Source organism: Ambystoma mexicanum, chromosome 3p, assembly GCF_040938575.1.
Source record: "Ambystoma mexicanum isolate Mex_15411 chromosome 3p, UKY_AmexF1_1, whole genome shotgun sequence".
In the NCBI taxonomy this organism is placed as follows: domain Eukaryota; kingdom Metazoa; phylum Chordata; class Amphibia; order Caudata; family Ambystomatidae; genus Ambystoma; species Ambystoma mexicanum.
The window spans coordinates 865,447,535-865,462,222 of NC_090925.1; the positions used below are offsets into that span (position 1 = coordinate 865,447,535).

Consider the following 14,688-nt stretch of genomic DNA (forward strand, 5'->3'; position numbering starts at 1 on the left):
TTATCCTCGCCCTGTAGTCGCCTCCACCCATCTAGATCACAAAGCTCAGTACCCACGGCTAAGACACAGATTACTATAACGGTCTAGTATTTGTTGACGTATCCATGCATTTTATTTTTATTTTTTTAGTTTACTTTTCATTTACTAACATTTATTGGTAGGATTTCCGGTAGCAAGCACATGCTCCTGGTCCACCAAAATTCTTGGCCTTGCATTGGTGAGGATCTGCCATGAGTAGGGTCTGGTCATACTGGATTACAATATCATTCTTTTCCATTTTGGATGCTTAATCAGGTTTTTTTTTATTATTTTTTTTTTTTTATAGTAAGCCTTGTGCTACAGGACCACCACCCTTCACTTGAACTTGATATCAACCCCAGCAAGGTGTTCTTTGCTCGGGCGAAGTACCAGCTCAAGAAGTTTGTAATGAAGAGTCCTAGGTTCAGTAATTTCCAGAGGTATCCCATTTACTTTATTAAGGGCATTCCGCCTCATGCAGTGGGGATTAGCAGTAGCAGTTTCCTTTCGCCCAAAGAACTGAACAGTCTGCAGTTGGCTGGCATGGTTCCTCAGCATACCTCTAAATCTGGAAAAGCGACCCATCGATGCTGAGTTCTCATTGTGTTAGTCACACCCCATTACTCTGCGCAAGTCAGCAACTTCTTTAATGTTGCATCAAAGTAACCAGTGTCAACATTGCTGGCATATGCATTGAGCAATGCTAAATTCTTGCTAAGCAATTGCTCCAGTAATAATAAATATTGACCCTTGGGATCTACTGTAACTTTGCACAAGTAAACCACACGCTATGATGGATCGGGATAGCAACTCCATGTGAATTCGAGAAGTTGGTTAACAATGGGAGGAAAAACATGGTTTGCAAACGAGTGAGATGAACCCTTAGCAAAATGGGTTTCCTGCACCATAATTATCTAGCCGTTGTCTTTTTCTAGATTTGATCACATTTAAACCCTTCATGTTCCCGGTCACAGCTGTAATGCCTGCGCGGGAATGAGGTCCCTTAGGAGTGTTTGGGAACATACTCATTGCCAACAACATGGAAAATCAGAGCATTTTTTGTTGCAATGCAGTATGTTCATTTAAAGCCTAATTAAACATACGGTCTAGATCCAAAGTTTGGATATCTATGCTGATGCCCACACTATATCTTAGATGCAGCTACAGCCCCCTCCTTTTCCTCCTCACTGGTCATATCCCAAACCGCCAATGTGTTACTTGGGTGGGGTGTGGAGGGGGCCCACTCGCCCCCCCACCGTCCCTCCACCACCTCCAATAAGGTCCTATAGCAGGAGAACTTAAACAGCTCAAATGAAAGGACCCACCCCCATACAGACTCAGAATTATTTGAAGTTTAACCTGGGTCCATATCTCGTGTTGGCAATGTACAAAGATTGCAATGCCATACACCTTTTTACCAGATGCTCGTGTTTAAGGCTAACTTGGTTGAGAGGCGGGCCTGGGCTACTGGCTCTACATATTCCAATCTAAGTGGTTTTGGGCTGTGGGCAGTGGCAATCATTGGCAGATCGGTACTGAAATAGATTGGTTATGCTGGTGTTTTGAATAACATAGCCTTGTCTTGGTATATAAATTTCATTTTGGCGGGAAACCAACTCTGATATTAGCATAACGTCAGTGTCTCCTTTTTGATATTGAGAGGTTCTTCTAGCTGCCTGCATTGTCGGGGTAAAGTCTGAGAATATAGCATCCTTGGAATTTTTTAACTGCAAGTTCATTTCGACTGAGTCACTCTCGGCATTGGTTTGCAAGTGCTAGAGATACAGGTGATGCTAGGTCGAGTGGCATTTTCGGTGCCGGACAGACTCCCTGTGCCCTATGAGCTCTCTCAATCATAAACTGATTAGACTACACTGAATGGCTGACTATTTTAGGTAGGTGCTTATCCAGAAACAGTTCACCTGGTCCCTTTACACCTATTTTGGGAATGTCTGCAATTGTGAATGTCTAGATCGAGACTCCAGGTCGTTGTTTTGGGCCTGAATAGGAGGTTGTTATTTTTTTTTCTTTTCATTTTTTATCAGTTCCAAGTCTACTTCTAGCCTGTGGGTAGTCTCTTCTGCATTGCTTACCTGCTTTGCAGCCTCTAAAATTCTGCCACGATCTGTGTAATCCTGCGATGCTTCAACCTTGCTGTTCAGGATGTCTATTTTCACATCCAAAGATTAAAGTGTGCCCTTCATTTAAGTAATTATAGCTCCTATTTTGAGCTTTTGCTGTTCAACTTGCATCTGGACAATCCATTTGGAACCTTAGGTCAAAGGTCGACATCATAGGGGGAAATTCATCCAGTGGTGCAGCTTTGTTAAATGGTAATGGTATTTTTACCGTGCACTGTCACCAGCGGAGTTGGTCCCCAGGCGCTCTGGCGGATCTGCAAATGAGAAGGTGGGATGGGTTAGTAAGGTGAAGAGGGAGTAGGATAGTGAGAGGAGTGGTGTTCTGTTGGCAGCCTCTACTCGGTATACACTGGGTGCTGAGCTTTGGTGCGAGCATTGGATCGGTGTCAGTCCGCGTGTGCTGTTGGTGCGGCTTATGTGTTGCAGTGTTGTGAAGTGCGTGCTGCTTGTTGGGGGGAGAGATGGTTGTGTGAGTTTTCTTGAGTGGGATAAGCATGCAGAGAGTTTGAGCTTACATTGGTTAGTGGGTTACCTGACATTTAACATGCTAATATTCACAGTTCTCTCTAAGTGTAGCACTTGCTGTCCTTCATAATTCCGTGTAAGTGTGGCCTTTGCTAACCTTGACAATCCTATCTAGATGCGATGCAGGCTAATGTTCACAATTCTAAGGTGGCACGTGCTAACATTCAAGTTTCACGTAAGTGCAGGCATGCTAACATTAGCAATCTTATCTAGATGCGAAGCAGGCCAATGTTTTATGTTTTTTTTTTATGACAAACTATGAATTCGTAATGGCTGTGTAAATCATCTTTGTAACTTTTTTTTAAAATGGCATGTATGTCTTAAATTGCAGCTGTTTCTGCACAAGGTGTTTGGGTACCGGGGCGTGGTGCTGTTTCCTTGGTTGGCCCGTCTCTATGACCGTGATGTTGCGTCGGCCAATGGAGTCAGGTGAGCAGCTTGGCATCAAGAGATGCTTGGTTCAGATGCTTCTTTGCCACTATGGGCTGCTTATCATTCCGTTTCTTTCTCTTAGCACTGAGAAGACTGGCACCAAGGAGGTGAAGGGGAAAACGCACCCTTACTACCAGGTGCTGGTGGACAACCGCGACTGCCCCCACATTGTGAGTTTAACCCTCTGACATCAATGTGTCGCAGTACTAGGACACACTCCCAGCTCTACATCTGGAGCTTAGTCTTCTACTCTGCACTCTGTTATTATTAAACTAGGACCTACACACAGCCCTGTCAGTGCAGTGAAGCTTAATGTTGGAATTCTCTGGTGCATGCATAATGTCGCTAATGCATTTATCTTTGCCTACAGCACCCCTGCTACTCTGCTCAATGACACATTTGTCTCTCTCTCGCGCTCCCTCTCTCTCGCGCCCGCTCCCCCTCTCTCTCTCTCTCGCGCCCACTCCCTCTCTCTCTCTCGCGCCCGCTCCCTCTCTCGTGCGCCCGCTCCCTCTCTCTCTCTCTCTCGCCCGCTCCCTCCCTCCCTCTCTCTCTCGCCCGCTCCCTCTCTCGCCCGCTCCCGCGCTCTCTCGCCCTACATTATCTCTTTGTAGTCTAATACCTGGACAACACATAATATTGCAAGTCCAAAATCCAATTCTGATTTACTCCACCACTTGCTATTCCAGTGTAGAGGCCTACATACAGCTCTACCAGTGCACCTCCTTTTTTTGTTTTTTTTGTTTTTGTTGACCTGGTCATGGCCTGCTATTCAAAGACCGCTCCACCGGTGCTACTCTATCCTTGCATACCGCATCGCCTGATACTCTGTACATTGATAAATATCACTGTGCAAGTGCATTCCATTCCAAACATTTTGCACCCCTTTCCATTGCAATACTGAGACCCAGGGACAGTGAGTGCACCACATGCTGGCCCGCAGCACTCCCTGCTTTACCTGATCCCAGGGACTGCATTGCTAATATACTTCACTCATTAACACCCACCCCTTCCTTTCCTTATTCAACCCTGCAATGCAGAGAAACCTACCTACTGGCCTCCCCACCACCTGTGGCTTGATGGGGAAACATGCTAGGCTGTGTTTGAGGAGCAGTAATTGCAAGGTTGTATTATCCAAAGAAGCGAACAGTTGATAGAAATGTGTGCAATGAGAATCTTTTCCTCAAGGTTTACCATAATGCCAAACAAAGGAAAAAACATGCTTAAGGTCTGAAGTTGGAAGTACGAGCATGTAGGCATGTGCACAGTGTTATGTGAGTAAAGTGTGTGGTAATTTAGTCATGTTGAATAATCATGCCATTCCTTGCAATTTGGGAGGTAGAATGTTCACTTTTATTATACACTGTTTCGTCTTCATTTTTTTTTTTTCTCCCTCTCCTAAAATGTCCCTTACTGCAAATCGGGTCAGTTGGTAAACTCAATTCTCCCCCTTTCTCTCTCAAAAGCACTCACTGTTGTGATCTAAAGTGATGGGGGGAAATGGTGAACTGTAATTAGGATTGCAAAGTGCCAATCTACATGCCTCCTGGAAGCGGTCGTCATGTGGGGTCCTCCCTTGTTCAGGTGACACATGGACTGGGGAGAACGGAAAAAAAGGAAATTAAGTCGGACCTCCCCCAGTAGTGTCGAGAAAATTTCAAGAAACTGAAAACAAAGGATATGATGTATTTTATTTGTATCACGCTCGTGTTTCAGAGCGCGACTAGGTAAGGGAGGGGAACAAGGGAGAACACAGCACAACATAAAAAGCGATCTTACTAGGCCTAGTGACATTGAGAACGCGCAAGTGCATGGGGAAAGGGGGGGAAAAAGGGGAAAATGTGCATGGAAGGGGCAGAGTGGAAAGTGCAGAAGTCGAGGAGCGTAGATAAATAAAATAAATAGAAAATTGAGGCAAACTGGAGTAGTGCAGCCAGCAAGTGGAAAGTGCTGTGTTTAAGGCAGCAGACTGGGTAAGTCTGAATAAGTGCAGAAAAAGAAGACGAATGGAGGGGGGGTGGCTGTATGGGTACAGATACAGTCCCCAGTGCAAGGGGTGGCCAGGAGGCAGTGCAGGAAGGTGGCAGGGTGAGCAGGTACCTGGGCCCACGGGACAGGGTGGCCAGGTGCACAGTGCCAAGAGAGCAGATCAGCAGGGGAGAAGGGGAGTGAAGGCAGAAGCAAAGAGGAAGGTTTTGAGGTGCTTCCGGAACCGGAGATGGTTCTCAAGTTTTGGAGTGGCAGGGAGGCTGTTCCAGAGGGAGGCCCCAGCCGAAGATGGAGATCTACCACCAGCTCGTTTCTTTGAAAAACGACGGACCCTGCGGGAGTTAGAGGTAGAGGAGCGAAGAGCTTGAGAGGGGAGGTATTTGCGGAGGGATAGCTGGAGGTATTTTGAACCCAGACCCCAGAAAGCCTTGTGGACAATGCAGAGGGTTTTGCACTGGGAGCCAATGGAGAGCTTTCAAAGCTGGAGAGATACGATCCCAGGGCTTGCGGGCAAGGACAAGTCTCGCAGTCCTGTTCTGGATAAGTTGTAGAGGGCGGAGAGTAGAGGCAGGTAGATTTAGAAAGAGGCTGTTACAATAGTCCAAGCTAGAGGGAACCAGAGCTTGGGGTACCATGAGCTTCTGGGGGAAGGAGAGGAAAGGCAGAATACCTCTGAGGAGGTGCAGTCGGAAGTGTATTTTTTTTTTATTTTTTTTTTAGAGACATCAGAGATATGGGCCGAGAAGGAAAGTGTGGAGTCAAAGATGACGCCAAGGTTCTTAGCCTCGCAGGTAGTGGTAGGAGGAGGGCCAAAGGAGGCCGGCCAGAGAGTGAGGGAAAAGGATGGAGATGGTGTGCCGATGAGGAGGATCTCCGTCTTGCTGGCATTCAGACAAAGATCATTGGCGGCACACCAATTTTGAATGGCAGTTAGGCAGTCAGAGATGAGAGAGTGAGAGGAGGTGGCTGAGGGCAGCCGGAAAATGAGTTGTCATCAGCGTAGCACTGGAAATTTGAGCAGAAAATGGCAATGCAGTGGGCGAGAGTTGCCAGGTATTGGTTGAAAAGCCAGGGTGAGAGGTTAGATCCCTGGGGAACCCCACAGGTGGAGAGAAAGATAGATGATAGGAAAGACCCCAGTTCGACCTGGGAGGGTCGATCAGAGAGGAAAGAGGTCAGGCAGGCCAGAGCCTGATCCGTGATACCCAGATTATCACAGAGACGGTTGAGCAGGATGGTGTGGTTGACCGTGTCGAAGGCAGAAGAGAGATCAAGAAGGACGAGGACAGAGGGAATGTTAGAATCAAGGTTGGAGAGCAGATCTTCACGGATATTAAAGCGAGCAGTTTCCGTGCTTCTGGCCGCTCTTAAGCCAGACTGGTAGTCATGGAGACAACCAACAGAATCTGAATGAAGGTTAAGGTGAGAGATGGCCAGCTTTTCCAGGAGTTTGCCCAGAAAGGGGGTAATGGAAATTGTGCGATAGTTTGCCGGACAGGAAGGATCAGCTGTGGGTTTCTTGAGAAGAGGATGCACAAGGGAGTGCTTCAGAGGGGAGGGGAAGGATCCTGAGGCAAAAGAGTGGTTGCAAAAATCAGCAAGGGTAGGAGCGAGGGTGTCAATATGTGGTCCTTGATGGTATTGGAGGAACAGGGCTGAACCTGTTTTGACGGAGGCTTTCATAGATCGGACTTGTCTAGCGACCTATAGGAAAGGAAGAGAAGGATGGTGCGGGGGTGCTTAAAGGGGGGTCTCCAAGGACAGACTGAGAGAGAATAGGAGGGGGAGGGGAGGCGAGGGTGGACAGGATGTCCTGGGTTTTAGAGATTAAGTGCGAGGCAAGGGCATTGCAGAGAGCCTGGGAGGCAAGAGGAGGGAAGGAGACTGCTGCAGGGTTGGCAAGCTCCTTGCAGATTTTAAAGAGTTCGGCCAAGTTTTGGATGCCGCAGAGACACAGGCTTGAATGTGGGCTCTCTTCTTAGTGCGGAGAGAGAGTCGGTATTGCCTTTGTAGCAGGCGACCGGCCAGTTTGTCAGAGGATGAGCAAGAAGACCTCCATTTCCTCTCAGCCGCCCTACAGGAAAGATTAAAGCAGGGAGGCCTCTGAATAGTTGAGAACCATCTGACTGAAATGTGCTTCTTTCTACTGACCCACAGATCTTTATTGAATGTTCTGGTCAAAGTTTGTGTGTGGTTGCTCAGAGGATGCAGAAAAACTTGCTCTCTCATGGCCAATATTTTGTAATGCATGTTTAGTAGGTCCTAGGGTTTCTGTTGCATGTCTATGGTTGGTAGTGTTTAGCGGTGGTGCTTGTGAAGAGAAAGGTATAGATGGTCTCTGTCCTTGTGCATGTGCAAAGAAGTATGTGGGCTCATGTGAGAGGCTTCCTTTTGAGACACGTCACAGCAGCCACGTCTTTTCAATAGAGCACATCTTTTTGCGTGCTGCCCTTGCTTACCCGCTGCTTCACCTTCTCCCCTGTGTGATGCATTTGTGCTCTGAAGTAGCCGTGGTGACGTTGGGGTTTCTCCGTTTGGGTCTCTTGAGCATCTCCTGCCTCTTTTGCAGAGAGCACAGACTGAAGCAGTGACGTTTCTCGCCAGCCATGATGACAGCCGTGCCCTCTATGCAATTCCAGGTAAAAGCTGCTTTGCTTCTGTATCTGTAAATTTTGTACTGCTTCTCAACATGCCGGGAACCCCTCTGCTCCCCTCCCCACCAATGTTTATAAGGGAAGCTCTATCTTCTGGTCTGCCAGCACCTTTGTTTTGCAGTGGGATATGATATGGCATTTATAACGCGCCTATACACAAGTGTTTCAAGGCACGATGAGGCAAGGGAGGGGGGGGGGACAGAGGGAAGAAAGCGATCTTACTAGCCCAGGTGACTGTGAGATCGCGCAAGTGCAGGGGAGGGCAGAAGTGCAGGGGGCAGTGCAGTACATAAGATAACCGTGAAAAATAAAGAGAATTAAAACAGAGATAATAAATAAAAAGTAGGGCCAGCTGGTGACAAGGGTAAGGGCAGACATCAGGTGTTGTGCTGGTAGGGGGCTGTCCGGGATGCAGAAACAGTCCCCGAATGCAAGGGTTGCCCAGGGTGGGGGGGGGGGAGGCAGTGCAGGTGTGCAACTGGCGGGAGGGGACATGGGCCTGGGATCAGAGGGTAGCCAGATAAACCAGAGCAGTTTCAGTTTCAACCAGGAGATCAGCAGGGGAGCAGAGGAGAGAAAGCCGAAGCAAAGAGGAAGGACTTGAGGTGTTTCCGGAACCAGAGATGGTTCTCCTGAAGTTTCAGAGAGGCGGGGAGGCTGTTCCACAGGGGGGCCCCAGCAGAAGAAAGAGACCTACCACCAACTCGTTGCTTGGAGAAGCAACTGACCCTGAGGTAGTTGGAGGTGGATGAGCAAAGAGCTCGCGAAGGAAAATATTTAGGAAGAGGGAGTTTAAGGTATTGAGGCCCCAGAAGGCCTTGTGGGCGATTCAGAGGGTTTTGAACTTAATCCTCGCCGCCACTGTGCAGAGATTTCAGTCCTGGAGAGATATGATCCCTGGGCTTGATGCAAGGACAAGTCTTGCAGTCCTGTTCTGGATGAGTTGCAGAGGGCGGAGAGTACAGGCAGGCAGATTTGGAAACGGGCTCTTGCAGTAGACCATCCTAGAGAGAACCAGAGCTCTGGAGACCGTGAGCTCCTGGGGGAAGGAGAGGAAAGGAAGAATACCTCTGAGGAGGTAGTTTGACTTCTTGGAGGCATCAGAGATGTGATGAGAAAAGGAGTGTGTGGAGTCTAAGATGTATCCAATGTTTTTAGCCTCACAGGTGGGTGCTGGAAGAGGGCCAAGAGAGGCCAGCCAGAGAGTAACAGGAAAGGAGGGAGCAAGTGTGCCGATGAGGAGAATCTGTCTTACTGGCATTAAGGCAGAGATCATTTGTGGCACACCACTCCTGGATAGCAGACAGTCGGAGATAAGAGGAGAAGAGGTGGCGGAAGGGAGCCTGAAACTGAGGTTATCCGCATAGCACTGAAAGTTGGGGCAGAGAGTGGCAATGTGGTGGGCAAGCAGTGCCAGGTATTGGTTGAACAGCCAGGGAGAGGGGTTTAGACCCCTGGGGAACACCACAGCTAGAGATAGAGGAGAGGAAGGGTGCTGAATCGTGTCCTTTTTCCTAATTCACTGGGGGAAGGGAGACGCACTGCACTTCCCCAGTGTTGTGGTAATGGATGTTGTTCACTTGATTTGGGGAGACTCTACCGCCCACTTGTTTGTATTGGCTGCAAAGGGTGAGGGTGTAGGCGTCACCTGTGGTGCTCTCTGCCCTTCACTGTCTGGCAGATTGCTCTTGAATTCCGGTAAACTACTTAGATCTGCTTTTCTGAAATAAGAGCTCCAATTCGATTTTGCTTTTTGCCAACCTTGAATGGACTTGCAATCATCCACTTGTGAGGATGATTAATGGCCCGTTCTATCGGGTGATTATCACATGTTCCTTCCATCACTGGTCCTTACTTTGGAAAGGCAAAGATTCCATGCCAGAAGAATCAAGCAACCACACTAGCCCCAATAATTGTAACCGCCCCTCCCCTTGTCCTGAGCATTTGTGTATACCTATTGCAAAGAAGTCCCATTTGTGCTTTCTCCTAAGATTTCGGGCATCATCGATGGAAGCAGGATCCTCCCATCTGTATGTAATAAAGCTCTGTTACTTTAACTTTTTCATTTAGATGTGTTCTATAGATATTGTTCTTATTCAGGCTTCTGGTGGTACATCTTTCTGGTGTTTTTTGTTTCTTTTTATCTTAAAAGTCTGATATCAGGCCACCACAACTTTAGTTTGTGGTGGTAATTTGTGGTTGGGCTGTGTGGTTGAAAGTTCTAAGCTGATACACTCACAAGAGGTCTTCTGCAATACAAGAGGAAGCTGACTCAAAGCTTAAGATGATATTCAAAGCATCTTCGCGATGTAACAACTGTGTAATTTCCTAGCCCGTAAACCAGGCCGCGATACATCTATTCACCAGCATCCACACTCGCTCTCACCATCTTGTACACTAGCCACGGGTCAGTGACGGTCACCATAATGCCCTTGTCATTAATATTATTTTATGTTGGTTCATATCTCCTCCCCTCCACCCCCTCTCCTTCTTTTGACCTGACTACTCAATCGGGAGTCCTTATCGGAGGTCTTCTCAGAGGATTGTACCCATCAGGGGCCATAATAATCCAAGGGTCCTAGAGCAATTGGTGCCCTGCTTTGTCTGTATGAGTATTCTCAGGCAACTGATGGCAAGTATACTACTGGTTTGTGGGATATACCCAATTGTTGTTGTAGTACTGCTGGTAACCTGTTTGGTATCTCTACAAAGCACCATGTTTAACTTCAGTGTGTTGTACTGCAGGCAGACCTGATTGATCACTTGTTGCTGAGTGTCACACAAATGGCATCAATCTCTGGGCTTTCCTCACGCTCTCTGCTCTGATTGTTATTGGGCAGACAAGAGAACCAGTCCTGCAAGGTCAAAATGAACAACACCGATCTAGTGTTACAAGTGCTTATTGAGCTTGTGATCTGCCTGGATAAGAATAGTGTGAAGTGTGTCTGGGGATTTGACCAGCAGTAAAAATCGCAACACAAAGCCTGGGGACAGATCTGCAACACTTGAATATGGCAGCAGCCAAGATGTTTGAATGAATACAGCTCTGGGATGAGATTGTGCCTTTGCTTTGAATCTTTGAAAAATGTGCCCGTGCTGTTATATTCCCAGTCTTTAAGCATTTGTCTTTTTTTTTATTTTATTTTGTTTTATCGGAGATTTGTAAGGCGCCTGTACAACAAATGGTGTTTCAAGGCACCACAAGACAAAAAAAGGGGGCGGGGGACAAGGGAGATGGATACCAATAATGGTCCTACCAGGCCTTTTGACATTCAGATTGTGCAGGTGCAGTAACACCAAGTCGGACGGACGAGTCTGCGCGAAGTGCTAGGTTGAGAAGGGAAATTCAGGGTAGAGAGGAGAGAGTGCAAGGGAACCATGGGGTTAAGGGGAGTGACATTCAGATTGTGCAGGTGCAGTAACACCAAGTCGGACGGACGAGTCTGCGCGAAGTGCTAGGTTGAGAAGGGAAATTCAGGGTAGAGAGGAGAGAGTGCAAGGGAACCATGGGGTTAAGGGGAGTGGCGAGAAGTGGGAGGGGAGGCGAGCGGGTTGGAGGGATGTGGAGGGATGTGGAGGGGGGGAGAGGGTAATGGGGCCTAGAGAGTGCTAAGTGGAGGCCAGGAGGGCAAGTGCCAGGGAATTGCAGGGAGTGAGGGTCCACATGCTAAGTGCGAGGTGGGGCAGTGGATTGGGTGGGGGGGGGGCGGTCTGATGCCCTGTAGAACTCGGAAGGAACCAGGCAGCCAGCCACGGCAGCAGACAGGGTTGTTAGCCAGGTAGAGGGAAGGAAGAAGAGAAAAGGAGGGTCTAGAGGAGCTTCTGGAACTTTAGGAACTTTAGGAGGTCTGTCCCAAGCCTGATAAGGGCTGGGAGACCATTCCAGAGCGGGAGCTCCCACTCTCTGCTTAGAGAAGCATCTGATTTGCAGAGAGGTAGAGCTTGGAGACCAAAAGGCTCTAGCACAGAGGTATTTGGGGAGAGGGAGTTGGATGTCACGGGGTCTCGGGCCTCAAAGCCTTGTGGATGATGCAGAGGGTATTAAATTTGATCCTAGCAGCAACTGGGAGCCAGTGGAGAGATTCTAGGGCTGGTGAGATGCTGTCCCTGGGCTTGAGGCCAAGGATGAATCTTGCAGTCCTACTCTGGATTACTGGAAGGAGGCGAAAGGAAGTTTGACTAAGAGGCTGTTGCAGTAGTCCAGCCTAGTGAGGACCAGAGCGCTGGAGACGTTGAGTTTCTGGTGATATTGAGTACTTTAAAGTACCTTTTTAAATAGTAAATGTGTCAAAATAAAATATTACATGGATAAGAATACAGTTCCATATAATGAGGATAAAATACAACCTTATGATAAAATCCTGAAATGAGAAGTTCTCTTGGCAAGCAGTTTCCTAGCGAACTGCAGGAAGGATTGATTGGAATATTTATCGTAAGCAGTAAGTAAATACCATGGAGCCAGGCAACAAGTTCAATTGCCTAGGTTCTGCAGCACAGGCAATAACAATCTCTTGTATTTGGTAGAAAGAGCACAAAAAAGGAAATGCTACAGTGATTCAACTGTTTTGGGGCAAAAGGCACAAAAGCTAGACTTCATTGATTCTGCATTCCAGGGGGAAGTAACCAAATGTAAGCCCGGACAAATAAACTTTAAATTGGAAAGTAATACATAGTATTTATTATTCATGAAGGGACCAAAGCAAATAAGGCTGTATACGTGAACACGAAGTAAAGGCGTCAAGCAGTTTATTAGTCTTTTTTTAATATTTTTTTTTTTTGGTCTTGAATATGACTTCAGTAGGTATTGTATTTGTTTATTTAAATAGCACTCTTTCCACATTTGTATGGCCTCAATGCGCTTTTTCCGGTTGGAACGCCCTCGTGACCATGGTCAATGTGCTGGAAAGTTCTAGGAAGTTTGGATTAGAAGATGCATGTGTGCATTTTTGCTGGTCTAGGACTTGGGTGGCTGGCTAAACTCTACTAAGCAGCCTCGAAGAGGCCAGGCATGTGAGTGGGCACTGTTGGTGGTTGCGATAGTGCTATTGTTGAGAGAGTCGATATGTGGCCAGCTATGCTGAATTTCTTTTCGTAGGTAGTCGCCGTATGCCAATGCCAATGGCAGAGGTGTTGAGGTACATCAGGTGTTTCAGTGTCAACGGCTATATGTGCTGCTAGACTGGAAAGCATAGCCGTAGCTGCGTTCTACGGTGTCCACAGACGTGGTGACGAGTATATATACTGTATTCTTCAAGGTAATACAAACCATAGTCTTCGGAGTTGTTCGGCTGGAGCGATCTTTGTCCAGTGCGGATGGCATGGTCTCGGTATTCATGGTCTCTAGTACAAGGGTCTGAGCATGCGCTGAGCGTGGGTGAGTTGTTGTGGTGTACCTCAGTGAGGGCTGCAGGCTTCCCTGGTCTATTTGGTGAGCGCGGGTGAGTTTGTTTGCGGTGTGCCACAGTGAAGTCTGCTGGTTTGACTGGTGTATTTGTCAGGAGGGAATGTTGTGCATAGGGTGGTAGTGTCTGAATGTCTTGATAGTTGATCTTTTATTACACACACAGTGCCTGGAGACCATGGAAATGGCAGCAGTGTATGGTATAAATCGGCCATAAATTCAAAATGAAGTATAAATAATCTAAGGAAAGGTTAGCTTGACTTTAGATGTCTGATCCATGATACAAATATGGCATGATCACTACACCAGAGATCTTCGATATTAAGACCGCTTTAAAAGTAAAACCAGCATGCGTTAAAATTGTTCAGACACATGGGCTAGGCCGAATTCTCTATCGTCAGCAACATTTGGGGCACAAATGAGCAAGGCCAAAAGTGTTTTTATGAGGGCATTTGGAACAGTCTGCAAGGTCCCTCAAGTATTATGGAAATAAAATACTTGACTCCAAGTGCCACTGTGCGTACATTGGCCTACTAGACCTTGAGCATCATATAGAAAAAAATAATTTTTACCAACACGCAGAGGCCCCAGGTCAACGGTAGGCCACAAAAATAGCCCCCGTTAAAGTGCTTGTCGCTTTCAGAGGGCTTTCACAATGACTGCAGGCAAAGACTTGAAGACCAGACTGTTGAGATGGATTTCTAGAATCTGACCTGGTGGACCGATTTATTCTTTATTTATTTTTTTAGGAGGCCATCCTAGTTATAGTAAACCAGGAACTCTGAAAGGTTAGCCAAAATCCAAACATGGTAAACATGGAGAGCAGTCAGGAGAGTGTGAGTGGGGTCAGGGGTCCACATAGTGAAGCACACAATAATTCAATTTAGACCAGAATGTATAAAAGTATATATTTTAGGCCTTATGCATACACTAAAAGAAATGAAACTAGCAGGCGATACTATTGCACAATACTCAATAAACCTATATACATTCACCATAGGCTCTTAAAATGCATTCAAATGACTTAATCAATATGAGCAAAGTACATTAATGCAATGAAGATGGAACCAAGTCACAAGTGATTTTTCCCTAACTTCAGCAGTCCAATCCCTTTTGAAGAATGGGGCAGTGTACCTGCTAGGACAGTTTTTCTGAAGTCCAGCTAAGGACTTAGTAAAACCATGCAACTGAGACAGTACAAAACTCCACTCTTAGTATAACGCTGTACCACCTGAGTATTGTGTATCGTAGACTGAGCTGCCAGGCTTATCTTGGGAGGGAGAGAGGGTAGTAGGAAGGTGGTACAAAGAACTTGTAGTATAGCAAGGGTTCAACAGAACCACTTACAACCAGAAGTATTATACAAAAATAAAGATGTATTGTATTATAAATACAATTGGGCTAAGGTAAGTCTTGGGGATAAGTACTTTGTAATAGTCCTAAACACATTATAAAAACAAAACACAATGCTTGAAGGTACACAGACCAAAGCATAAACCTGCTTCAGAATAACTACCAGTATTTCTAG

The 14,688-nt window shown here is 46.8% G+C and overlaps 1 protein-coding gene across 2 annotated transcripts in view; it reads left to right on the top strand.

Moving 5' to 3' along the window:
* The window catches only part of LOC138581019 (polymerase delta-interacting protein 2-like), a 144,867-nt gene that overhangs the window by 37,893 nt on the left and 92,286 nt on the right, over positions 1 to 14,688 (top strand). For both annotated transcript variants that reach the window (XM_069652032.1, XM_069652033.1), the window contains exons 3-5: positions 3,016 to 3,113; positions 3,199 to 3,286; positions 7,675 to 7,744. In XM_069652032.1, coding sequence (XP_069508133.1) covers positions 3,016 to 3,113; positions 3,199 to 3,286; positions 7,675 to 7,744 — 256 coding nt within the window. The remainder of the gene's footprint in view (positions 1 to 3,015; positions 3,114 to 3,198; positions 3,287 to 7,674; positions 7,745 to 14,688) is intronic.